The sequence below is a fragment of the Lissotriton helveticus genome, chromosome 1_1 (assembly GCF_964261635.1).
Source record: "Lissotriton helveticus chromosome 1_1, aLisHel1.1, whole genome shotgun sequence".
Taxonomy (NCBI): domain Eukaryota; kingdom Metazoa; phylum Chordata; class Amphibia; order Caudata; family Salamandridae; genus Lissotriton; species Lissotriton helveticus.
The window spans coordinates 385,588,023-385,615,768 of record NC_136057.1 but is presented as its reverse complement, the minus strand read 5'-3'; the positions used below and the strand labels follow the sequence as shown (position 1 = coordinate 385,615,768).

The following is a 27,746-nucleotide window of genomic DNA, read 5'->3' as shown; positions in this document are numbered from 1 at the left end:
CCCCAGCGTCTTGAGACCCTCATGTGTGAGTAGCCGTGCTTTACAAATCCCAGATTGATTGATCCCAGTACAGCCAGGCGTGAGAACATCTCACCAGTGTTTAGATCTCTTCACTGGCTATCTATTCGCAATAGGGCATTTTCAAAGCCATGCTCATCCTACAGAATCTTAAATACCAAAAGACCACAGAATTTGTGGTCTTAGAGCTTGTCTAGTACACACAAAACCATTCATTATGCTTTTAAAGAGATTCCAAAAGATGCTAAATTAGTGACCGATGACTGGTCCTTTCCCATAGCTCTTTGTGTGCTGAATCCAATCAAGTGATTTTTAGTGAATTATTGAAAGCCGGGCTTTTTACCCAATAATCACCTTTTATGTTTCTTATCTTTGATAGGTACATCATGTTTCTTTTTTAGCTTTATGGTGTCAGGGAATGTATTCATGTATTTGACTTTGTTGTATAGCACTGCTGAACCAAGTAGAAGTATTGCACTTTACGTGGACCCAGTAGAATACTTGAAAAAGTTGTCAGCAAGAAACATCAATAACCCGTGAGAGCATTAGAAAAGAATAAAGTGAGAGGATATAGATGCATACATGTTTCACTGAAGGGCTGGATGCCGATGATGTGTTTCAGTTGTTTCCTGGACATTAGAGTACTTGGTTGAGATCTCAGGGCTAGATTATGAAGATTCCATTCGTAAAAAGTAGTTGAATAATTACATCAAAGTTTATGAATGGATTCTGGTTGTGTGAACCATCTATGCACTAATCGGTCAGTTCATAATATAAGGAATTTCACAGGGTTGCGGACAAATTGCTTCAGTGTCAATGGGGCATTTCACAGTTTGCAGCCCCCTGTGATTGGCTGCAAAGGCAAGAAAGGCTCCTTATAGAAATCAGTGCTGTCTAAAAACAGTTTTCCTTTTGGGAAAATTTCAAGTAAGTTGATTAGTCCCAAAAGGAAAGGTATCCAAACGAAGCCCATTCTTCTTTACAAATCAGTCACCTCCAGCTTTGGAGTCAGTAACTGACCATTAGTTTGCAACCAGAATTGTGGTCGCACACCATTGATACATTCCATAGCCATTTGCAATTTGACAGGAATGCCCCTTTCATTGAAACTCCAAAAGCATTTTGGTATGGGTCGCTAACACCATTTAGCTATTTGAAAAGGCTTTACCAAACTGTAAAATGGGATTAATGCATGACAAATAGGGATTGTATGGTCGCAAACCCTGTGATTCTGTGAATTACAGAGTTTGTGACTGCAAAATTCTTTCATTCATCTGGCCCTTAGTTCCATATGGAGAGAGTTCCAAAGTTTGGATTCAGCAACTGTAGACCATTAAATGGCAAAGCAAGTGGTGATGCATTTTTACTGCATGATATCAAGCAAACTTTGACTTTGATGGCAAGATCCAAGTGACAGAGTTAAATGTAGCAATACTCACTGGCAGAAAAACAAAGGTTAAAGTGAAACGATGGGTATGGTTGGTTATAACACCTCAAAGTTTGTATAAAAAGCACAGAAATACACTTAAAAGCACAGTTAAAGTAGTGATGAATAAAAACTTTAAAACCACTGAAATGTGTAAGCTGTAGATAGGACCACAATCCAAAACTCTCACAACAGTTGTGCAAACCATAACTCACACACCAAAAGCAATACTAGCAACATCCTCCATAACTCAACAGATGGAATTATAAGTGCTGTAAATAATCATACAAATGAATTTACATAGCACGGTGTGGCAATAATTAGTGGTATTGTTATTTAGTGGTATAAATATTGTGAGGTCATAAAGCATTGCATTTGGTGTGTTTGAAATCATTACTTGGCTTGGTTTACTCTGACTTTTTTGCCTTCTGACCTGTTTTGCTGACTTCTTTTTTGCTGGGTTATAGGATTTTGGGGACTGTACCTCTGCTGACCAGTGCTAACGTGCATGTGCTCTTTCCCTAAAACATGGCACCATTGGTTTATCCTAAATTGGCATATTTATTTTTCTTATAGGTCCCTTGTAACATGCACTACATGTGTCCAGTACCTGTAAATTAAATGCTGCCTTGGAATACATTTTGATAGAAGGTATCTTGGAGTTAGTTTTAAGACACGCACTACACTGTCTCACGTTTACTGCACAGATACCAACACATTTATGTTTGTTTTGTCTTCCCCACCCTTTGCTCCATCGCAGGCGTTGGTGAGCCAGGAATGTTGCAGCAACCCTGGGATGAAGCATGCCACTACATAGTGGATGGTGGCAGTTTTTTAAGAAACCTTTCGCTTCCTTACAAATGTTATGAAGAGACAAGTTAACTCTCTTGCCAGGCCCAAACTTTCCTTTTTAATACATATGTCACCCCTAAGGTGGGCCCTGGGCCGCCTTAGGTGCAGGGTGCAATTCATTAAAAAAAGAGGACATGTACTTTTACGTTTTACATGTCTTGGCAGTGAAAAACAATTGAATTCATTTTTCACTACTGCAAGGCCTATCTCTCCCATAGGTTAACATTGGAATTACCTTGTTAAATTTTATAAGTGTAATTCCTGAAAGGGAAAAGATTGATATTTCGAGTTTGGTGTCTTGGGACTCACAATTTAAAATCACAACTTATGGTTAAGTTGGATTTTAAGCTGCAATTCTATAAAAAATGCCATCCATGGCATTTTCTTACTTTAACATTCTGTGGCGTCTAGGGTGGGTGACAGCTGGGCTTTGTGCATTCCCACTAGACAGCCACACACAAAGGGAGCTTAAGTGTGCCTGATGGGCCATCCATATCCTGGCAGGCCATAAACATCCTTATGGGTCAATCTGGGCAGGATGGAAGAGAGTATCTGACACTAGCACTTGAATGGGTCGCTTTTGTCCCCACACTCAGAGCTGCATACCCCCTGCAGTGAATCTGGACTCAAGGAAGGAGGGAAGGGGACTTTGTGCACTTCAAATGCCTCTCTTTGAAGCCTCCCTCACTTCATAAACACAACTGGGTCTACGTTCTGGACCTAAGACACTACCACTTCAGTAGACTTCTGGATCAGAGAAAATTCTGCCAGGAAGAAGGACTGCTGTGCTACTGAAAGAACTGTCACTCTGCTGGATTCTGTTGGACTTTTCTGGAATCCTACTTTGCTGTGCCTGCCTTGGTGCCCGCTGCACTCCTTGCCTGGGAGTGAGAAAGACTGGACCGGCATCTCTACATCCCCAGAACCAAAGTGACCCCAGGGGCTTGCTAGCTTGCCTCCTGTTCTGAAGACATCTGGGACATCAATGATTTCCAACAACCCTTCTGCAACCTCTGTACCCTGCCAACTGTGAGTCTTGGTCTGCCAAGTGGTGCCAATCCCGTTCTGGGCCCATTGAAGGGGGTTTTCTGGCTGTTTTCCTGCAAAATCCATGTATTACCATTGTCGCGCAGGTTAGAACCATGGTATCTCCTCCTCGACACTGACGCATCCCCGCTGATGCCAAGAATGAGGACATCGCATCACTGGCTGCGCGGTACGATGATGACACATCGCCTTTATCGTAAAGGGTCCGCTGATAAGGCATCCCTGACTGAGCGGATTGTAACCGATGCACTGTCTTCATCCAAAGGGATCAATGCTGGCGCATTGCCTCTTCTGCTCCCCGCATTGGGTCTTCGACGTCGAAGGTACTTTTTCAGTGGGACAAGTTGGTGCCTGTCTCTGACCTGCACTCGATCGCAATCAGCCTGAACTTTCAGATTTGACCCGGTCAAGTGCAACCAGAAAGCCCGGCTGGCTCTTTACATTTTGAAGCACTACATTTCAAGATATTCTTTAAAAAACTCCTAACTCCGGTTTTACGTATTGGCTTTTTGTCATTTTGGTCTTGTTTTGTTAATTAAATCAAGCTCTGCTCTTTGAACCTGGTGTGGATTGTTTTTGTATGGTGTTTTCACAGTTTTGCTGTTGTAAGTGTTGCACAAATACTTTACACATTGCCTCTTAAATTAATCCTGACTACTCTGTGCAAAGCTACCAGAGGGTGAGAACAAGTTAATTTAGAGTGTGTATATCTGACTTTCCCAGACTAGCATTGTGGTCCCTATTTGGACAGGGTGCCTGCCCCTTCCAACGACAGACCCAATGCACTTTAACTGTCTTCTTTTAATTGAAATTCTTAGGTTTTGTTTTAAACATACATTGAGGTGTTATAAAATAATCCTAAGTGTGACTTCATATCAGATTTTTGTCTTTTCAGTGTTGTTTTTCGTTTGTTTATCGTATACCAGATCCAACAGTTACCACCGTCCAACTCCCATCGGGCAGCGAACACCCCTGCATACAACCTTTGGCTGGTGCTGTAAACTCCAATAAAGGGCATCAGAGATTCAAATTTTAAAACCTTACCCTGAAAAAGCACCTTAAAATACTAAAGTAATAATGAGAAATATCTGTTCAGAGGACCCATGGACCCAGGTTCAATTTCATACTGACCATAGTTGGGCAGATATTAGATACACCAAACGTTGGGTTGTATGTCAGAGGCATGGCTAAACCACACGTGCCTCTAACACTCAGCCCAAACAACGAATTAGTCTGAACAATGCATTCCTTTATCACACAGGGGTTTACAACACATTCCTTTACCGTGCAACTTTGTGGTAAAGGCATGATTGGTAAAGGGATGTACAGTAAAGTTCGCACCCCAACCCCTCCGTCCTGAGCCCTAAAATTCAGGCCCCTGGCTTACATGTAACCCGCTCCACTAAGCCCTAAAACTACCCCTCCACTAAAACCTTAAACTACCCCAACACCCCTGCCCTGAGCTGTAAAACCCTACCCTATAATTAACTGGACCCCCCTTAGCCCTAAAAACGATCCCATCCCTAAAACCAAAAGCTACTCCGACACCCCCTGCCCTGATCCTGAAAACCCTGGCCCCTGCCCTATAAACAACTTGACCCCCCAAGCCCTAAAAACGACCCCATCCCTAAAACCTAAAACAACCCTGACCCCCCGCCCCGAGCCCTACAACATGGCTCCCTGCCCTATAAACAACCCGACCCGAGCCCTAAAAACTACCCCTCACCCCTAAAACTACCACCTCAGCCCCTCTTACCTGTCAGTGTCGAGCTTTCTGTCCTGATGCTTCTTGTATCTGGGTATCTAGACCATGTATTGCCTTGACCACGCATATGTGTGGTTAAGGCATATGCATGATTAAGGTATGCGTGGTTGTAATTGCAATGAAACGGCACATGTGGCTCTGCCGGCATTGTAAAGGCCATTTCCCCAAAAGTTGAACTGATCAAAGTTCTACCTTTTGGATTCGTCACTTTCTTTAGTGTTCAAAGTCTTACAGCAGGGCAGCGTTCAAGGCTTAAGCCCGTTAGGGTCCCTCGAAGCCAGATACATTGAAACCCATTTAAAGACATTGGTTTTGACTTCAAAAACTCTAAGAGGGACAAGCTGGATTTCATTGCTGCCAAGGTTGCTTTGCGGCTTTTATTGATTTGCCAGCTTGCCCCAGTGCAAGATTTCATCTTCGGACTTAAGGCCTGATTTAAATCTTGGTGGATGGGATATTTCATCACAAGTGTGAGAAATATTCTGTCCACAGTATTACAAGTTAATTATATCCTACGGCACTTGTAATACGGTGGTTTGGCTACCCATCGATTTGTGACTAGTATTCTATCCACCACGATCTAAATCCAACCCTTAGACACCTCTTTTGTTTTTACCTCCATCTTTCTTTCATTACTCTCTGGAACATGAGTCCTTTTTTGATTTTCTGATTCTTGATAGGAGCACAGGCTTTTGGACCTCTCGAACCAGCTCCCTGTCCCCCGACACCCCTTTCCCTTTAGCAAGGGGTCCCCTGTTTGATACTTCATTAGCACAGCAGCCTAGTCGAGGGACACTATCCTCTAACTTCGCCTTTCCTTTCCCTGAACCTGAGTAAGACACAGGCATGGATCCCAATCTTGGCCTGAGCTAAGGCGAAGACATAGTCACTGAAATATTAAGAACACCATTGTTATTGAACGAAGATGGAAGTACTCTTTCACGCAACACCCAAGGTGATTGGAATTCCAGCGCTTCCCTAAAGAAACAGCACATGAAGCCTCCACGCCTTCATGACAGAATATCTGAGGGCCAAGGCAGCACCTAATGGCCTAATTGTGAACACAGCGGTACAAAAGGGGGTGGTGGTGATAGACGGAGCATCTGAACCAATCAAACACTCACACCCAGTCAAAAGATCTGGGTTTAATCCATCACCGTTCTTTAGCCCACTCTGCCACCCCAGTTCAGACATGGCCATATGCAAATCAGTCTGACCCTGTGCCTCATGGGAACAGTCCAACCCGAATTGCCAAGCCATGCCTTCGCTGGACCGGAAACAAGCTTCCTAGGACTGGTTTCTGGCATTTCGTCTTCAGCCAGGCTTGCTTGAATCCAGTGGCATGTCATCACCCCCTTTTGTACCTAATTGTGAACACAGCACCACGTCTGTTTATGGAGGACCTAATTTTTAGACGAGAATGGAGCCAGATAGCGTGGAAGTGCACACAGGACTGGCTTATTTTAATAATCAGCACTGCAAAACACCTCTCAGACACCCTCTTAATCAAAAACAACATCGCTGAAAATGCACTGAAAACCAGTATCAGTATTTCAGCCTACAAGTCCCGTTTGGCAGGGATTAATACTGAACTCAACGAGGACAAAAATTATCTTATGCAGCAGAAGATACAAAAATTACAGAAGGACATCCGCAAATTTGACAGAGAATGTATTTGTCCCTACACAAAGGAGGACTACCAACCCTCTGGGAATAACCAATTCTCAAATGATGGGTCCACCTCATCCAACAGATCTTATCAATCCACACACAGCAATTCCAGCAATGAGAGCTGCCATAACAACAGAGGGCAACAGAGGTTACTCCCGGCCTCCCGATATATGGCTTCCACGGATCACTAGCCGGCAACCCAATACCCTATCCCTCAACCTTTTTGGGGCAGAGGAATGGGCAGAGACAGAGGAAGAAGGAGAGGAAACGACAAGCAGGCTCAGTGGTAGGAAACGGATAACCAGCGGAAGACACAGAGCCAAACTTCCAGTCGAACTTGATCGTTAACCTATCAGACAGGACATTGGAGGAAGAAGAGACAGAAGAACTACAGCTGGACTTGGGCTTTGTCCCTGCCCCATGAGAGGACTCCTTCCAACTATCTACTGAGCTACACCAGTTCTTCTGGAAAATTAGACTCCACTCATTTTTCCAACATGAGGTCATCACCACACCAACAGATACAGGCCTGAGACCTAAATCTACCTTTACTCTACCAACAGCCATGAACCCTAGTGAAATACCTTTGAAAAGGCTGTCCTCAAGGATCTGGGCGACTTGAAAAAGAAAAAGAACAACAACAACCTTCCAACCAGATTGAAGGTAGCTCTCAACAACCTTACCCAGGACGAAACCTGCTAGCAATGGCAGGGCGACATTCGTCATGAACATGGAAGACAATGACAATGAATGCCAGCGGCAGTTGGCGAACACTGCTTACTACGCGAAGATGGATACAGATCCCACAAACAAGCTTCAAAAAAGGATCCAGAGTTTAGCTCACTCAGCTGAGTTTCAAGGTTGGGTATCTAAGAAAGAGGCAGCCTTCCTGACTAATGATACACCAGTAAAGCCGTACTTCTATGTACTACCCAAGATCCACAAGGAGACATGTCCGACTGCGGGCAGACCTATTGTCTCAGGAATATGATCTGTTTTAGAACCGCTCAACCAGTTCTGTGACTTCTTCTCTGTCCTATGGTTCAGACTATCCCTTTTTACCTGAAGGATACAAAGGATGTACTGAACCTCATTGCTAACATTGAAAACCAAGGAGAGATGACCTTCCTCATGACATTGGATATGGAGGTTCTGTATAGTAATATCCCCAAAGACACCAACCTGGAAGTTGTAGAGAGCCTCCTGAGAATGACCAACCTTCCGACCCCTACTCCAGCAGAATTCATCATCGAGTGCGCCAACATCGCTCTTAGAAACAATTTCTTTCGGTACAAGACCCAACTCTATCATCAGATACAGGGCACAACAATGGGGAGTACATGCGCCCCCAGTCTGTCCTGCCTATATGAGGCAGATTTTGAAGCAAAATACATACTCTGTGCCACCAACCCATTCATCACTAACATTCTAGTATGAAAGGGATACACTGACGAGATCCTAGTCTTCTGGAAGGGCGACAGAGACATCTGTGACTCCTTCACAGAATAGAACAACACCTTAAACTCCTTTCTCAAGTTCACCAGTTCCATCTCTAACTTTGAAATGTCATTTCTTGACCTTTTGATCAGCCTAAAAGAAGGCCATGTGGAAACCAAAACCTACAGGATAAGCACTGACTGCAACAGTCTTCTCTCCTTCGAAAGTCACCATCCCAAAGCACTCTGGGATAACCTCCCCTATGGACAGTTCCTCCGCCTCAGACGCAATTGCGGAGACCTAACCAACTATCAAACCCAAGCCAAGGAACTTAGCAACAATCTTCTTGAAAGAAGATATCCACCGAAGATAGTGAGACTGGCAGAAAAGAGGGAACTGAACAATAATAGGGAGACACTTCTGGAAGAGAACATATGCACCAAAGATGATGTTATGACATGTATCACCTCCTTCAACCTCCTTTTCAATAAGGTGAAATCCATCATCTTAAAACATTGGAGGACCTTGAATGCTGGAAACCTAAAACTGGAACGCCCACGCTTCGCATTTAAGAGAAAGTCCAGTTTGAGGGATCAGCTGGTACACACTAGACCATGTGCAAACAAACCAAACACACAGGACACCCTATGGAACCTCCCTCGAGTCACTGGGCACTATCTTTGTGGAAGCTGTATGGCATGCCACTCCATTAGCCACTTGTCTATCCTTCAGTTGGGTACCGTTAGATGGATACAAAGGCAGCACCCAAACTGCAACACAAAGAAGTGTATTTATCTGACCCCCCATCCATGCACCTTGAACTACGTTGGCATGACTACAAGACCAGTGAAAATCAGAATGGGAGAACACAGACTCACCATCAGATGTGGCCAGAGTGCAACCAAAATGAGCAACCACTATAAGGAGGTTAACCACTCCACCGCAGACCTGAAATGGACTGTCCTGGAGGCAGACCCATCCTGGAATGTGAGCACTTTCTTTAGATGGGAACAACGGTGGGTGTTCCACCTCCAGACCAACAAAAGTGGGATCAATGATGACATTCCCTGGACTGAGGTCTAAATACCCACATTCATCTATGTTGATTCACCCTCCAGGATATTCTGGTGCAACATAAGTCCCTGTGTAACCTGGACTGGGTACGTCTCAGAACTTACACCCCTTATCACAACCTCCGGGCCTGATGCAACATCAGCCTGTGTGCTTTCTGGACTGGACACTTCCCAAAAAATGTGCAATCTTCATCACAGCCCACTGGCTACAGTAATAAGACACTCTCCAGCAGTAATGTCAACATGGGGCTCAGTTCACCCATATAGCTACATCCTCATGGACACACTCGTTAAATGCATCTGTCCAACAACATACCTATAGGGAACCCTTCCAGGCTTGCCTGAAAACGCACACAGTACAATTGCCCCCCTCCCTTAATACCGTTACCCTCCTAAAACTCCCATTGCTAGTTTTTTATTTTCCTAGTTTACAAGAAAGACACTTCGTCATCCCCGACCACTACAAGATGGCCGCAAGATATGCGCAGCACCACCACATTGCCAAGGCTGCCCGAGGGGCCCCGTAGGGGACCCTCCAACAGGGCGGCCGCCTTAGTGCCACAGGAAGGCACAGAAGTTGGCTGCCCAGTCTCCCTGGGCGAGAGACCAAAGGGGTCTGCTGGCCCGGTCACTTCCGGCAGTGGGAGGGGGACAGGGGTACTTAACCTTCCCCCGCCCACTGGGCAGTCTCTTGACCGCTGCCCGTCACGTCACGTCAATATACCGGGTACGGGGAGTTGGGTAAGTGCAGACACCCTGTCCACACTGCAAAAATGTAAGTACACAGGAAGTCAGCCTCTTGGGCCGGCCAAAGACTTCTCCTTTCCCTGCAATTTTAAAAGCTGTGATAAATGCCATATTACTTACAGAAAGCACGCTTTAAACGAATCTCCTCCACGCCACCTGATAATGCTGAAGTCCAGCCTAATTTAGGTAAGCGCCACAACCCTAGTCCAGACGACTGTTTTGAACCCTTATATGAGTGCACTACAACTACTGACACCACACGTGTTTGATGCGAGCACGGTGTCAGGGGGTATATTTCATAAATGTTCCTTACTGCCGAATCACTCACCAACTGCTTATGTGTCAGCTACCACAAACATTTTGAGGCATGAACACTCAGGGGCACGATTATATTTTATTTATGTTTGTCTGTACTTTTAGAGTTTACGATGTTGGTCTCAATTCCATGTTAATGATGGCCAAACTGCCATGTGCACTTAGAGGAGTGCAAACTGTTCCTCCCCTGCTCTGGCATCCCAGAAACCAACCCGCCCGACTCACTCATAGAAAAATAAAATGATAATACCGTCTTGTTATTATCATTTCTATTTTTATTTTTTGCACTGCTGAGATAGGAGTGGGGCGACACTCCTCCGTCTCAGCGGAGGAGCCTCCACTGACTTTGACATAAATAAAGCTGCTGGGATCTGATAAGCTACTAATCAGGTGAGGTGTCAGCCTCTGGAGCTCAGTATAGGAAACTAGCTTGTTCACACACTTCATCAGCTTCCTCCCAGAACTGACTGGGTGCTGTTTAAAAACCTTGTGTAAAAAGCAATTAGGACCGATACACAAAAGAAGGCAATGAAGGATTTTACTGAAGAGCCTCAGGGTATAATAATCTCATTGTATTCATAGAAAAGCTTTCATAAAAATGTGTACTTGTGTTTTTATGAACTGAGAGAGAGTGTGATCCCTAAACAGCCACATTACCAAAGGGGAGTCATTACATTTTCATTCATCAGCGGATCACAACAATAGCTTTTTTAGTATATTTAGCAAATATTAGATTTAGTGATTTTTCTGTAGCCCCACTACTATTTCAGAAGTGATAATATCAAAGAAACCCCATGCATGATAATAGCATGTCTTTTTGGGACATTAGAAGCATGGAAGACGGAGCCTGCAACACTTCGACAAAGAGTGCTGCGATAATTATCATACATTAAAAAATCCTCTCAAATTGCTTGAAGAATCTGTGTGAGTTCTATGATAGTCAGCAAAGAACCCCTCAGATGTGTTGGGGACACTTTCGCTCAGAGTGTTTCAAAGGAGACTACGAAAAATCGCTATTTAAGTAATCTCAAAATTTGTGATTACTTAAATTGCGATTGCATTTAGGGAATTACACAGTAAGTCCAAGATCACCACAGCAATTCCGACGCAGGCCCTGCTGTGCGTCTGCAAGAACCCATGCATTGTGGGACAGCGGCTGGAGAGAACAAGGTAGTGTCATCGCCGTATCGAAAAATGACGTATCACCTCCCCGCACATTAGAAACCGATGCACAGGGCCAGACTGGCTACCGGGCAGTTGTGTGTGCTGCCGAGCAGGGGGATGATTTCGTTGATGGGGACCTGTGTGTGCAAAACGAAATTCGTTTCGCTTTTTTAATTTCAAGGCGCACGCAGGTCCCCATCAACGAAATAAGCCCACACCACAGAGAAACTAGCCCCAGCTCGGCAGCACACACAACTGCCCGGTAGCCAGTCCGGCCCTGCCGATGCATCACCTCCCCTCACAGTAAGTAACCAACGCATCACCGCCCCTGCGTGGCAGTGAGGCACGACGCATCACCTGCCCTGAAGTAAGGAACCGGCGCATCACCTTCCCCGGGTGTAAGGATCCGACGCATCACCTTCCCTGTAACTTTTATTTGGTGCGTGCGATGCATCCAAGGTACTTTGTATGAAAAGTGTTGCATCTGCACTTTGCTCTGAACAGATCTATTTTGACCTTTTAAAAGTCATATTTTGATCACTGTATTGTGGGTTTTTTGTCGTTTTTGTCTTGTTTAGTTTAGATGAAGATTACTTATTTTTCTAAACTTGTGTTATGTCTATTCGCAGTGTTTTCACTGTATTACTGTATGTGTTCACAAATTCTTTACACACTGCCTCTGAGATAAGCCTGTCTGCTCCTGCCAAGCTTCCAAGGGGATGAGCATGCGTTATTTTAGAAGTGTATCCCCCTTACCCTGACTCGGATCCCTACTTGGACAAAGGTGCAAACCATTGCCAACTAGAGACCCCCATTTCTAACTGAATGGGTATAGTGGACCCCTCATCTTACCTTGCAGGGGGGCCCCCTGAGGTTATTTTACACCACTGCATGCCGGTGTCCAGGGGCAATGCTGTCATTGCCACCACAAGTCATCAGGACACCCAGCTCTGGCTCTCCACATATGACACTGTACCATCAAGCTGCATGTGCTTGTACAGCAGGGAGGTGAGGTGAATTGGCGTCATCTTTGCTAAGCATCTTCCCAGTACCTGTCTTGAAGACTGTGAGTCTGTTACAAAGCATATGCTTCCTGGTTCAGGGTATGGAAGGGAGATGATTCTAATGTTTACATACCCTCCTCTGACACTGTCCGACTGGAGCCCTGTCCTTGGGTTTAGGGGCCAGAGTGACTAGTGATGCAGTATCATACACCCAGAGCCTTTTTAGTGCCTGGCTACAGTCAGCTTTTGCTGTCTATTGTTGAGTGCTAATGACAACAGGCAGGCTACAATATATTGCAGATGGTCACATAGTTGCATGGTTACACACTATCCCATTGACTTTACATGGTTTTTGCATGACATGAAGCATGTTACACCGGGAATCCTTGGTGTGGTTTTCCCCTAACGTTTTGCCTTCAGACCTCATGTTTTACTGGCCTTGGAACTCTGTGCACGTTACCCATCTGTGAGTCTACCCTGCCAAGTGGTGCCACTCTAGGCCTGAACCCTTTGAAGTGGGCCTAAGGTACTTGGCCAGCCTCTGCTGCTTGGTACAACCAATGCTTCTCCCTAACTTTACAATTAGACAAATGTGAGTCATACAAGTACCAGCACTGTATCAATAAAAATATACCAGTCAAGCTAATAAGTGCCAGTACACTCTTTATCCATATTCCATCCTTGTGAAAGACTACTGCTTGGCCTTCAACAGCGATAGTAGTTCTACTGAGAAGCCTTGATATTTACCATTATTAAATTACTATCCTACTGTGACTTACTGCAACTGTCCAATAGGTGCTCCTTAAGGAATTTGCCATCCTATTCCTGAAGGGTGAATGAGAGCCTTATCACTTCAAGGAGTCGTTGCACAATTTCGGGGCGTAGCAGGAGAATATTTGATTTGCTGCTTTTGCATTCATTGATTCCCACCTTGAGGGAACACCTACTTCTCGTCAGATGCAAGACCTGTCCCATACAACTGATCCCAATCCCAGATTGGTGTAAATTTAACAAACATTGCTTGCTTGTAGTGAGTCCCCAGATTTTTTTTCCATTTGCAGCACTAGAGGACAAGCAATGTGTAGAAGGGTTAGTTATGCCGCCCTGAAAGCCAGTGGCACAGAGGCTCTAACTAGGAATAGGAACAGTTCAATAACACAGTTCGTTCTGTCTGTTTTTGTGTTTCAATCTTTTTTATTAAGTTTTCAAACATTACTTAAACAAATTATTTAGCTTTAACATCTAGATGTCAAATCCCATTATTAAAAACGTAGTTAAATATGTTCAAAATCTGCACTTAATAGAAGAAGCCACATGTTAATATTCAAAGTGAGAACATTTGCTCTTTAAAAAAATGAAGCCAGTGTGAAGGCAGTGGAAGGTTGTGGAGAGATGAAATTGATGACCTTATTGAAACACACCGTCCTAAGGTTTTACCACCTCATGCACTTAATGTTTCTCTATTGTGCCTTCTAGGGAGGTAAGAAAGGCTTGAGGTTTTAAGTCCACTAAGTGTGCGAAAGACAAGGAACAACACTGTTCCCCGGATAAGCTGCCCACTATTTTTGAGAATCAAACAAAGCACCAAAAGGCACACACTTCTTTTGAGACTTGTATCTGAAGCTCTGGTGTGCTTCCGATAACTTTACCACCAGTCAATGACAGACAATCAATCATCCAGCCCCCGTCCCACACAGCCCTGCAACAGACTAGCTGTTCAGAAGGTTCCCCACTTGTTATTCTATGTCCCCAATGTTCTCCAGACAGTAGACTCCCTAGTCTTATTCTACAGCCACTGTTGTTCTGCTTCTGATCATTGGCTGTGTGTTTTACACCATTGTTGGAGGTCTAACAACTTGTGACGTCTAAAGTCCATCATGTGCTTTCTTTTGAATAAAGTCTATAAGAGGGGGTCAAATGTCTAAATATTTAATGTGTTTGAATACATATGGGGTTTTGATCTTTTCCACTGCCTGTGTGTACTGTGGTGTTTCTGGTCCTTTTCAGTATCCGAGCAAGAGTGATTTTAGAAAGCTATGACAAAAAACATTTTGCTCACATCTGACCTCAATTCATAAATGTGTACTCCAGATGATTACGTGGGAATTGCCACCATTTAATTCCTAAAATACATGTGCATTGACATCACCACAGGCCCACTGTAGTAACGACTCAGGAGCCAAGGTAAATTGCTAAGATTTAATCAGAGGCTACACAGTTGTGGAGCATATAACGTAGCTCCACCAGTTACAAAGATCCCAACAGCAATACTAATTCAACTCTAAACATTCTAAATAAGAAGAAAGATCATCACTAAGCAACATGGAATTTTCATGAAGAATGCCAGGGAGGCATTCGCAATAAACAGGATACCTCCCCTCCATCTTGTAAATAAAAAACACAAACAAACAAAAAGCAAAAATAAATACAATGTAATCACTCCTGAAATCTCTTAGGAATGACACATACTCTTGAACTCTTGCTTAACTCAACAGGAGCAGGAGCAGAAGCAGAACTCTTCCCCACTGCATTATTGTCTGAACACACAGTGTTATCTAACCGTACTTTAACAATTTTAGAAAGGTTCACCAATGTCCACTAGAGACTAGAACAGCATTTTTACAAATTCTTACCACTTTAACAGGTTTGCTGAACTTGCTCTAAACCTTTTTGATATAAACAGAAGATTTTATTTTTACAAAATCTCCAACAATAAATGGAACCGTTTTTACACTTTTCTTTTTATCGTACTATGTTTTAAGTTTACTCTGAGATTCTGACATATTGAGTTTCACTATCTCCATAAGTTTGTTCCAGTCGAACTCAGATTTAAGCCACTTATTCATCCAACCAGGTCTAAAACTCAAATTTGCCTTGCGTCCTCTGAGCAGTTCAAAAGGAGAGACCTTGGTAGAAACACGGGGAGTAGCTCTGTAAAACCACAACATTCTATGTAACGATTTGACAATGTCCTGGTTCGCAGACTTTGCTCACTTGATACATTCTCCCACCACCCGATTCATCCTCTCAACGAGGCCATTTGTTTGTGGGTGGTATAATGAACTCTTAGCATGTTGGATCCCACAAGATGCAAGAAAATCCTCAAACAACTCACACACAAATTGAGTCCCATTGTCAGAAATCAGTATTTCAGGAAAACCTTCCCTCAAAAATATTTCATTCAAAAATGAAATAATGGCAGAAGCATTAGGTTCCTTCAGAAGCTTAATCTATGGCCACCTGGAAGTATAATCCATAAGTACAAGAATGAACCTATACGCACCTGACAATGTATCAAAAGGACCCATGACTTCGAAACCCACTTTTACCCAAGGCCCAGAAGGACAAACAATGGGTTGTAAAGGAGGAGATGCAGTCTTTAGCGTTTTATCAGCTGTACAACATACACAGCAAGTAGCAACAAATTCCTCAATTTCGCCATCCATCTTAGGCCACCAAAAAACGGTCACAAATACGACGTTTAGTGAAAGTTGCACCTAAATGCCCTTCATGAGCATTTCTGACAATTTCATGCCTCACAGTAAGTGGAGGAACAGGTTTATCACATCTAACCAATATACCATCCTCAATAGATAACTCATTTTCAACCTAACAATAAGGCTGAAGAAGAGGTGATAAAACTTTTTCTCTTGGCCAATTGCAATGTACAAATTCACAAACTTGTTGAAGCAACTCATCATTCTTCAGAGCAACTCTCCACTCCTTTTCAGAGCCCACAGTTGATACAGGTGAATCTAACACAGTCACAATCTTCCTCACACAAATTACTGAAAGCAACATCATCACTCTCATCATTCTTATGAGAAAAACGAGATAAGAAATCTGATCTTATATTTTTTCCTCCAGAAATATGTGCAACATCAAATTGATATTGCAAAAGTCTAGAGACCATGCTTAAAATCCTAGGTGTACAGAATGTATTGACACCAGCACTGAGAAATGTTCCCCAAATATATGGACGGAATTTTTCAATGGCCCACAAGCATGCTAATAACTCTTTTTCAATAACTGAATAGTGTAATTCAGCATCTCAAAGAACTGTTGAAGCAAATCCTATAGTGTCTTCACCACTATGATGTTTTTGTGTGAGAATAGCTCCTAGTCCAACTTTGCTTGCATCAACAGTAACACAACATGGCAAATCAGGGTCAAAAGGTTTTAAAGCTTTGCTTTTGCTAAGCATCGACTTAATGAGATTGAAAGCTGAAACACACTCTTCTGACCAAGTAAATTTGACTCCCTTTTTTAGTAGATTGCTGATAGGTCTAACTATGGTGGCAAAATATGGGACAAAACATGAATAATACTCACACAAACCAAGAAGGGACTTAACATCAACTTTATCACTAGGAGCAGCTGCGTTAACAATAGCTTCCACCAAACCTTCCCTGGGCTTTATTCCATCTTGTGTTAATAAATGTCCTAAATATTCAACCTCATAACACAAGAACTTACATTTTTCTGACTTTAAGGCTACACCCTTTTCTTCAAAGTGTTTAAGAAACTTTTCCACAATAAAATCATGTGAACAAGAATCCTTGGCAAAAATCTACACGTCATCTTGAAAAACAAGAGCTCCATCAATGCCCTTCAAAAGTTCCTGCATGACTCTCTGAAATACAGAGTCTGCTGATGCCAGTCCAAATGGCATACGCCGGTACTGAAAAGTTCCCAAGGGCGAGATGAAAGCAGTAAGATGACGTGACTCTGGATGTAGCTCTATCTGGTGATAGGCACATTAAATCCAATTTGGAGAAAAATCTTGCTCCCTTAATGCACGCAAACATATCATTGATTTTTGGCAGGGGATGTGAATCAATCCATATCTCCTTGTTCAACGACCTTAGGTCCACACTCACTCTAAGTTGGCCACACCTCTTGCAGGGCCACAACTAATGGAGACAACCATAAGGAAGATTTGGTGGGTTCAATTATACCTTGGTCACACAGACCCCTAAGTTCCTTGTCCAAATCGTTTTTAACACTGAAAGGAACTCCTCTTAGTTTATGTTTTACAGGGACTGCCTTCTCCTTTACAATGATTTTATGCTTAAAACCAATGATCTTGCCCAACTTGTTACCAAAAACAGTTGGAAACTTATTTTTCCACTTTTTTCCATTATCACCACAACTTGCAATAGACCGTGTTCCTTGGTACCGGGTCTAAGAATAATACCAAAAAGTCCTTGGTGATACCAACCCAGTATATTTAATCCCTTGACTGCTACGTAAACTTTCCCTCTCATGTTTTTCCCTTTAAACTCCATCTCATCTTCAAAACATCCCAGTAAGTCAATACGACATCCTTCATAGGAGACCAGACATAGATCAGTAGGTTCTAATATTCTGTCACTCCAAGTTTCTTCAAACAATTCTTGTGTTATCATGGGATTCTGGCACCAGAATCTACTAATAATTTAAGAGTTTTACCTCCAACTATGATCTCAGCTACTGGATCAACACACTTTGGAGTATCACTCAAACTAGAAATTATATAATTGCCAGGAGTGCAAACGGGATTTTCATATATAACAGAGATAACTTCAGAATCAGAGTCTTCTTCTGACTCAAGCGTACAAACAACAGATTTTTTAGAATTTTTTTGTTTGAGACAAACATTTGCAAAGTGCCCTACTTTTTTGCAATAGTTTCACGTGACACCAGTTGCAGGACATCGTCCACTCTTAGGATGTAGAGAATTTTCACAACGCATACAAGTATTATTGTTAGAGGACAAATTAGGTTTACCTTTGTTAGAGGAACCATTTCCTACACGTAAATTATTTTGCTCAGGTTTGGTGCTAGAAATTATATTGACGGGTTCAACAATATTTTCATCAAGTTCTTTTAGGGAAATTAAAGTTGTCTCTATACTCTTGGCCACTTTAATAGTCTCTTCAAGAGACGGATTCCCTTAGTTAATAATTTGTGTCTTATTTGTTTATCTTTACACTGACAAATGAATTGATCACGAATAAGTTGATCCGTGAAAGTCTCAAATAGACATACAGCTGCTAACCTCCTTAAGACAGAAATATAAGCATCAACATCCTTCCCTTCATTTTGTTTCCTCTTGAAAAACTTGTGACGTAATACCATGAGACTAGGTTGTTTATCAAACCTGTTTTTAAGTTTGATGATGGCCTCTTGATAATTTTCAATGTTGTTGTTATCTATTTTTAAAATATCAGGAAGATGTTTATATATGGATCTAGCCTCAAAGCCAAGAGAGTGCAAAAGGAGGCATTTTTTCCTTTCAGCTCAAAATCTGGATGCACGTATTGCACCCAAATAGGTCTCGAAAGCATCAAACCATACTACCCAACGTACAGGTGGTTCTCCTGGATTGTCGAGAAATGATGGAGATGGAGTAACAGCTTTCATAGTAGAGAAACAGTGGAGTTTACCAACGATAAAAAATAAAACAAATGTGAAAAAAATGAATTTAAAGAACAATTGTTGTTACATCAAGGAATACATAAATGTCATGAGATTACTGTATTTCAGTGGCAACAAGGAATCTGGATAAATGTGACACAATAGAACCGTTGAGAATAATAAAAGTTAACTATAATAAGTATCCAAAAAGAACAGAAGAAGCTGTGCACATAGGAGAAAATGTGCATGAAAACAAGGAATATGCTGTAAATAAATTGTCATAGCTGTGCACATCTGCGAAGATGTGCAAGAAACAAAAATTAAAGATGAAGTATTACGCTAAATACTCCCTGGCCATGCACATCGGCGAAACGTTGTTGAATGAAAGAAAATTATTGAAAATACACACGACTGCGTGCATCGGCTGACTATACGGCTTCAAAGGGGTTGCTAGGAAATACGAAGCCTTGACGAACACACGCTGATGGCGTTAATGCTTGAAGAAGGCTGAATACGTTGCTTGGAAATGCTGCCCTTGGTTGCTTGAAGACGCTTGAATACGTTGCTAGGAGACTCTGCCCCTACGTTGCTTGCGTGCAACGATGATGTTGTTTCCCAGAAAGTTATTTCCGTGAAAAAATGGAAAAAGAAGAATCTCTGTCTTGAAACAAAATTTCTGTTGTAGGATTCTTCAAATACACAGATTTGAGATCTGAACAATAAGCACTAGCTACATGAACAACGGAAACACACCATGGTGCTTTCAAAGTACTGACCGGTGGACACGCGCAAGAGCACGAGCAAATGGTAGCACAAGGAGAGTTACCCAGTTTGAACAACTGCTTAAAACAAACATCAAAACCCCAAAAATATGAAAGATCTCACCGGGGTTCACCAGAGTGTTCTGGTTGAAAGGCGATTTGCGTGTCGATAGTTGTACACTCCTTGCCTCCAGAATTGTTCTCCGCAGTAAACATAAAGAAGTGCTAGGGCTCTCCGGTGTAAAGATGCTCACCGCTGGGAAGTGTCAAAAACAAAGTCTAGACAGCACAACAGAGTCAGTTTGAAATGTCAAAGGCGAAGTCTGAGACAGCAAGGCAAAGGAGCTTTTCAAAGCGGATTTTCTTCGATGAAATAAATGACTTGCAGCACGCAGGGTTTCTCCGTGTAGCCAGATTGTTGCCAACAATTTGTAGTAACGACCCAGGAGCCAACAGAAGTCGGTAAGATTTAATCATAGGCTACACGGTTGTGGAGCATATAAAAGTAGCTCCACCAGGTACAAAGATCCCAACAGCAATACCAATTCAAATCTAAACATTCTAAATAAGAAGAAACATCATCACTAAGCAACATGGAATTTTCATGAAGAATGCCAGGGAGGCATTCACTACATCGCCAAAGTCCCACCAACATATGAAGCTAGTCCCTAGCTGACTGCAAATTTTAAAACATGGTTTAGACAGATGGCCAAAGCGGGCCTCATCTATCAGAGTAGTGAGGCACCTGCAGTTACGTATTTTGCCAGTGTTCTCACTGGTATGAGTACATCTGGATGATTTGATGGTCTGGCTCCCAAAGTGAGTCCAAGTCTGCATTGAGATTGTTTGCATTTGCTTTTTTCCAGGTCAATACATAACTTTGCTTAATATCAACTGCCTGGTCCTCCAAAGTTTTGGAACCCTTAGTTTCAATAACTCTCGAAATTCTGTTGGTTGCCTTGTCCCTGCTCTTCTCTACATCATCAGATGTGCTCCACAATGACAAAGTTGTCAGTTTTGTCATTTGTCATGTCCATCTCCTCGAATTCTTGTTTGCTTTATCAAACTCCTAAGGATTACCATCCTAATAAACCTGTCTCAATGTGAACATTGAACTCCAGACCTAAGGCTCAAGTCTGGTCCAGCTCGGAGCTAGTGTGAGTTCTCTGTTATCATAAAGCGGTTGAGGGAGAAGGGTATGACGCTATCATACATTTTTTAAGTGCACTGGCCTAATTCAACAGACTAGGAGGGCGAGGTGGTCATAGAAAGGGGTTTGCTTTTTCAAGCAGCCGTTGAGGTATTGAATAGTTTCAAATGAAATTTAGTTTCAGAGTCCAAGTGAATTCAGTGGCCTCTACTACGTCCTTTGCTCTCAGGTCCTGCAAGAAAACTCTGGCGCTTCTACCTAAAGAGTGTCACCAAACAGTTGTCACAGCTTTCACCATGTCTAGGCTTGATTATTGCAACAGTCTGTATTTTAACATCCAGGAAGGAATAATGCAGAAGTTGCAACTCCTGCAGAATACCGCTGCTAGATTGGTGTTGGGCATTCCAAAATACGCACCAATCTCGTAGGAGATACGGAAGCTGCATTGGTTGTCAGTTAGGAAGCGCACCCAGTTTAAAGCTTATTTCTGGTTCACAAGGCGCTTCATGGGACAAGTCCGGCTTATTGAAAAGGGCGGCTGTATTAGTATACTCCAATCAGATCACTGCGCTCTTCTGATGCTAAGCTGGTCTATGTGCCATTTGCAAAAGAGGCCACCTGGGGTAGAAGAAGCTTTGTAGTGAATGCAGCCAAGACCTGCCATAATCTTCCACTACACCTTAGAGGTATGACCAGTTTACTGACTTTTCGAAAAGCTTTACAAACTTGGCTGTTTACAGGTTAATCTGACCTCTGCTCTGAGCTTTTGGGCAAGATTTCACATAGTGCCAGGACATCTACGGGTAACAGTAGCGCTTAATAAATGTCATAATAATAACAATAATAATAAATGTTTAGTAGTATGTTTGGGCTCTGTCATATTTAGTGCCAATGACTTTATGTGATTTAGTTTGTAACCTAATTAGCCATGGATGCTTTCTAGATCCTCACGTTTTCTGACAGTGATGCTACTCGAATGCCTTATCAGGCAGATGATATCATCTGCAACAAGTCTTTCAAGTACGACAGGGTCTCTGATCTCTCCATTGTCGCTTACATTTTGTACAACAAGCTTAAGAACTGGAGCAAAGATGGCGGGGGACAAGTTGTTGCTTTTTGTACACTGGAGTTTGAAAGGACAAATTCTCATTTGTTTTTATTCTGGTCTCTGGAGTGGTCTAATTGGTCCAGATAGATTTTGGATCTTTGCAGGGTGAATGAAAATGTTATGAACCCGTAAAGAAAATATTTAGATACCTGTGTCTTTAATATTGATGCTCCTCCGCTGTACGTTAAGCACCATTGTTTTTTGTGGTGTACAAGAGTGATGTAAAAGGAACAATCTCCAACACAACTCAAGATTCCATGTCTTATTCTATGAACTAATATAATTTCAGGAAAAGACAACAAGTGGACCTCTAGCTCAAAGGCACAGAATATTCTGCACAGTATTTCAATGATGGTCTGCCAGGCACACAAATTCGATAATATGGCCATATATAATGGAATTTGTGTGCCTGGCGCAAACAAATGTGCGCTGTGTCATCTGCGCTGCACCCCTCTGAATGTTTATTTATATGCCGTATTAACCTGCTGCGGCGCAAAACCTATCTATAATAGGAAACCGTTTGTGCACCCACACGCACAGGAATGTTGCAGTCAAAAAATGCATTTATACCACCGCTAATACAATATGCGCACAGAGGCAAATGCACATAGACACAGAGCGCAAAGTCTGAGCCAACATCACGGCGCATTACAAACTGAAACTCCATAATGCCAACAGCTGCATGCTCCGGCGCACATTGACATCTAGCGCCGGGGCAGTCATGTATAATACGGCCCCTGGTCTTCAACCAGGTAGCCATGATGATTAAAAAAAGTGACACAGTAAGGTCAGACGCCTCTTAGTGCACTTGAAGTAAAGACTCTTCTTTGTGATGCAGCAGTGAAGATAAAGCGATTATTCAGATAAATATCGGGGTGTGGAAATTTATACCAAGAACCAATGTAGACCACTTAACAAATCAGTGCAAAGAATCAAACAGGCTTTTGCAAAGTAACAAATAGAGGCTGTTGCAACAACCAGTACATGGATCATCAACAGAGCAGGTCCTTCTGTTGTATTCTTTCATTCCACCAGATATTCCATGAAGCACAGTTTAGCACAGCGTGGAAAACGTATAGTGATGTATGTATTCTATGTATATATGTATTGTATGTATGTGGTATTTCTTTGGTGCTAGCCTGGCCAAAAGACAACACAGCACCGCACTGTAAAGGGTCATAGACAGCCATAAAGTCAATGAATGATAGAAGAGGCAGCTGGTCTATGTATGGATGCACTTGGTACATAGTGATAACTAAAGATACCACTTTCTGAGAGGTGTTTGAGGCTCTCAGACCCCATTTGAAGGTTTATGAAACTAGATCAGATCTGCTGATCCCCCCCAAAGCGCCTTGAGACCTCTACGGGTGAGTAGGGCTCTTATAATACCCTGATTGATTGATTGACAGAGAGCTACTGGAGAGCTATTCCAACCAAAGGCTTGAAATGCTGTGGCTGTCAGGAGAAGCCGATGCGAATGGTGTTGCTGTTTCCAGGTGAGGGGTAGTGCTTTTCAGTGGGCTTTGGTACATTGTCAAAAGCAGTTCTGCAGTCGCAAATCCTGTGTTTGTTGTGATTCTCAAGCTTTGCGACCGCAAACACCTGCTCACGTCCTAACTTAAATTTTTAAATGAAACATTCATAATTATTTTAAGGGGGAAATAAAATTGTACAAACAAAAAATGAAATAAAAAAAAGTACAATGCTTTATCAAATCGGGTCTTCGAAAAATCTACAGCCTAATAAAATTGTTGCAATATAATTATGGTATAATGTAATTTAATTCTTTTCTAAACCTAAAGCAATTGAAAACAACACCTCTTCCTCCCCAAATGGATAGGGTGAAGTCTCAATTTACAAATTCACAAAACATAATAAACCCCAAAATTGTGGTAAAGCCACAGTGGCCCTCTAGTTTAGAGGGCACCCTTAATACAGCCCTCATATTTCTTGCACTTCCTGATGCAAAGGTTATGGTTCAGATTAGCCTCAAACTCACTTCTTGACTGTGTTTAGGTATTGATGCTGTAAAATATTACCTCCTTTGTCTTGACTTTGCCATTGGTACTCTGTTCAGCTCTCATAGTTGACCAATTTGTGTTGTGTGTGATATTTGTCTCTGGTGGTAGGAGGTGTTAAGCTGTAGAGTGATGTTTTCTTATGAACTCCTTTCTATTCCAGCCAGCGCTACTGCATATGCAACCCAGATGTTGTCCAGCAGTTCCACAACCCCGACACCATCTTCATCCTAGCTTTTGCGATCATCCTTCTCAACACCGACATGTACAGCCCCAATATCAAGCCCGACAGGAAGATGATGCTGGAAGACTTCATACGGAACCTCAGAGGTCAGTCAGCTCTTACCATGCTCTGCTTCATTTCTTGTTGCGTAATTGGTGTCCCCGGGCGGGTGGTACATTATGGACGCTGTAAGCAGCTGCCTTATGGCGCCACCACCAGAAGGAACAAGAGTGTGACTGAATGCAAACAATGGGCATAAATAGTTTTTTATATAATGGAGTGGAAGCTTCCAAAATACAAATTTGCCATTTGCATGGAACTCCCAAAACCCTAACAGTGGCCTGAGGTGCACTTTTCTCAGAATTCACTTTCCACAGGGATTCTGGGTAACTTGAATTGCTCGAACAATGTATCCGTTTCACCGCAAGCCACAGTTTTGCAGTATAGCGTGCTACAGTACTCTCTGACTACTCAGTTAAATTCCTAATGTTCAGTCATGTGTTTACCTGGTTAATTTTCTATCCTATGTTCTCTGTTTTTTTGTTATGTTATTTCCTTTTGTAAAGTTCTAACTACTCTTCTTATAGTAACTTAGCACATCCTTAGTGTTTTGTTTGACTGTTGATCCGTAGCCATTTTGTTTGACTGTGGGATTTCCACTAATGGTCTACGTCCACCTTTTTGGCCTCTAGATATTGCTTCATCTTGTATCTTATCTTATCTTATCTTATCTAAGATCTAAGATCTGTATCTTATATAGTCATATCTGTAAGTCATCTGCCACATATTCACCTTTTAATGTATGACTGGAACATATTTAATGTGTGCTGGTCTGGCTTTCTAGGCCTTTATTGCACTCATTTTACGCTGAAGTCACTTCAATGATGCTATAGTAGTGACTTGTGCATAGGTCTGCATACAGCTATTACAAAAAACATGTATTGCTTCCCGTACAGATTCACATCTGTGGCTGATTTGTTATTTTCGGGGAATACTGTGTTGTAGCGTACTTGGAATCAGCGAATTCAGCAATACAAAGGGTTGTAATCTTCACATCGAACATTCATACCTTTCAACACCACAACAACTGAGCGGGATCCGTTAGCATCCTTGGTGCATAGACAAGCACAATGAATACATCAACACTGGTGCGTGGACAGAAGAGTAAGACGAGCAATGCCCTTCATTTGGGCTTTGGTAAATACAAATATACTGAAGAGGCACATGGGCAGCACCAGTGGATGCTCTTATCCCACACGCAGGGAATGTTGTACTGTAGCATTATATGTACCTGCTGTGTGTGTATTATTATTCTGCTGCCACCTGCTGTATGAGGGAAACCTCGACTGTTTTTCCCCATGATGTACCAGGATTGTAGCTTGTTGAAGGTTGTTGACTATTTCACTATTCAAACGCCAACATGATTGACATTCTTGGGGTGGAGGACATGGAGGGCGCACATGGTGTTAGAGTGTGTGGGGGCAGGGATCAAAAAGTGGGTAAGGTCAAAGGAGGAAGTGCAGGATGTAAGAGGGTGCAAGTTTCCCTTGTACGCTGCACAGGACGCAGGAGTGCATATTTCTGACACAGACACACTCACACAGACAGACCGACACACACGCACACTCACTCACTCTGAAACATAACCATCGGAGGTGCAATCCTCCCACACACATAACCCAGAGCGAGTGTTCAAATGTCCAGAGCACATTCAAAACAGGAGCTACATTATTATCAGGACCGCAGTCTTCCCTCTCACACAGAACATAGACTATCAGGGCATCCGCAGTGCACATTTCTCTTGTGCAAACCGCACAGAACATGCACCAGATGCTATCAGCACTGCACTAGAAATCCCCTCACACTCACAGACAACAAGCAGAGCATTGGCCGCGTGTAAGGTAGGGCTGGGCGTAGTTTGCGAAGTAGCACTTCACGAAGCTACACGAAATGCACTTCGCACTACGCGAGCTACGGGTAGCACTACCCGAACTGCGTAGTAGCATGTTCGCACTGTGCAAGATGCCGTTTTCAATGATTGCACAGTACAGACAAGCATCCGGCACTGTGCAATCATTAAAAATGGCATCTGGCACAGTGCGAGGTGTAGTTTTCTGCCGCTCGAGGAGATTTTTCCTCAAGCTGCAGCTTTCGCAACGCGGACTGGTAGTTTCTCATCGCGAGCGGTCGCGAGCATACGCGACCACTCGCAATGAGAAAACAGACCTCCCTGCATTGAGAATCTCGCAGGGAGGTTTATTTTCCACGCTCGCGATCCACAACTTGATGTTGCTGATCGCGAATTAGGAAAAAGGCTCGCCAGGATGTCATTTTGCTTGCTCGTTGAGGAGCGAGAGCAAGCAAAAAATGACCGCTGCGTGTTTGCACTGTGCTACGTGCAGCTCACGTAGTGCGAAGTTGCTCAAACTTTGCAAACTACACTTCAAACAGTAACACAGTTGAGCGTAGCGTAGTGCTTCGCTCAGGCCTAGTGTAAGGTCATGCAAAGTCACCAGTTTTGCCACAGTTCAGACAGGTGAGATATAAAACTCAAGTAGTGCTAGAATAAGAGTAAAACAACCATAATAAGCGGTGCGGAGCCCTAAATGTAGACCACGTATAATTGGTTAGTTATCCGCTTGTCAGTGGCGGCTCCTCCACCGAGGCAGAGGAGGGTTGCCTCACTGCTACTTTGCAGCAGTAAAAGAAAGGAAAAATAACATGATAATAACACAAGGTTAATATAATTTTGTTCTCTGCTGCGGCAGCATGAGGGCGGGACTGCTCTGGTGTAAGATCAGGAGAAGAGTGGTGGGCAAACTAAAGTGCGCATGATGCTTTGACTGGCACTCTTGGGCCGGCCAAAGAGTCATGCGCACTTTAGCATGTTCTCCATGCAGGCTGCATTATATCCTGCGTGGAGAACATGCCAAGGCCTCAATTCCCCATCTGAGCACCGAACCACAACGCTCATATCAATCACAGCTTGCATTGCAGTGTTGTGATTGGTTTAGGCGAGCTAATCACAATGCTGCAATGCCTGGCTGCTTCCTGTTCGGTGGAGGAGTGACCATGTGAGACAGAGCAGCGAGGAGGTAAGGGAATAATTTTTTGCTTTACAATTATCCCCCTTAACCCCTCGCCCCCCACCATCCCAGATCCATGCTGACCGCCACTGTCTCTTGTGTGAGCATACCTCACAATTTTCTGCAACACTTAAGGCCCATGCATAACTGCCAGTATGCGGCACTATTTCATTAACACTTCTATGAACATCCCACACAGCACCCAATACCACCCATATAAGTCTATCTGAAATCAACGTCCTATCTACTATGCACCCCAAAAAGAGTACCTGAGTACCTGATGTGAATTAGAGCATTCCATGGGCTGATCAGGACAATGAAGCACAAAATACACTCTACAATACAGAACAAATGGTGAAAATCTAGCTGGTCATACATTGCTTCCACTTTCTTTGTAAGTGAATGCCCGCTGATGAAGTTCTTATAAAAAAGCAGCCATCACAGTGATGGAGCATCAATCTGCATCAAAGAAGATCATTGCA

General features: G+C 42.9%; 1 protein-coding gene across 1 annotated transcript in view; it reads left to right on the top strand.

Moving 5' to 3' along the window:
* IQSEC3 (IQ motif and Sec7 domain ArfGEF 3) overlaps positions 1-27,746 on the top strand; it is a 382,113-nt gene that overhangs the window by 232,702 nt on the left and 121,665 nt on the right. Inside the window, exon 5 of the mRNA XM_078673720.1 lies at positions 24,119-24,285. Coding sequence (XP_078529846.1) covers positions 24,119-24,285 — 167 coding nt within the window. The remainder of the gene's footprint in view (positions 1-24,118; positions 24,286-27,746) is intronic.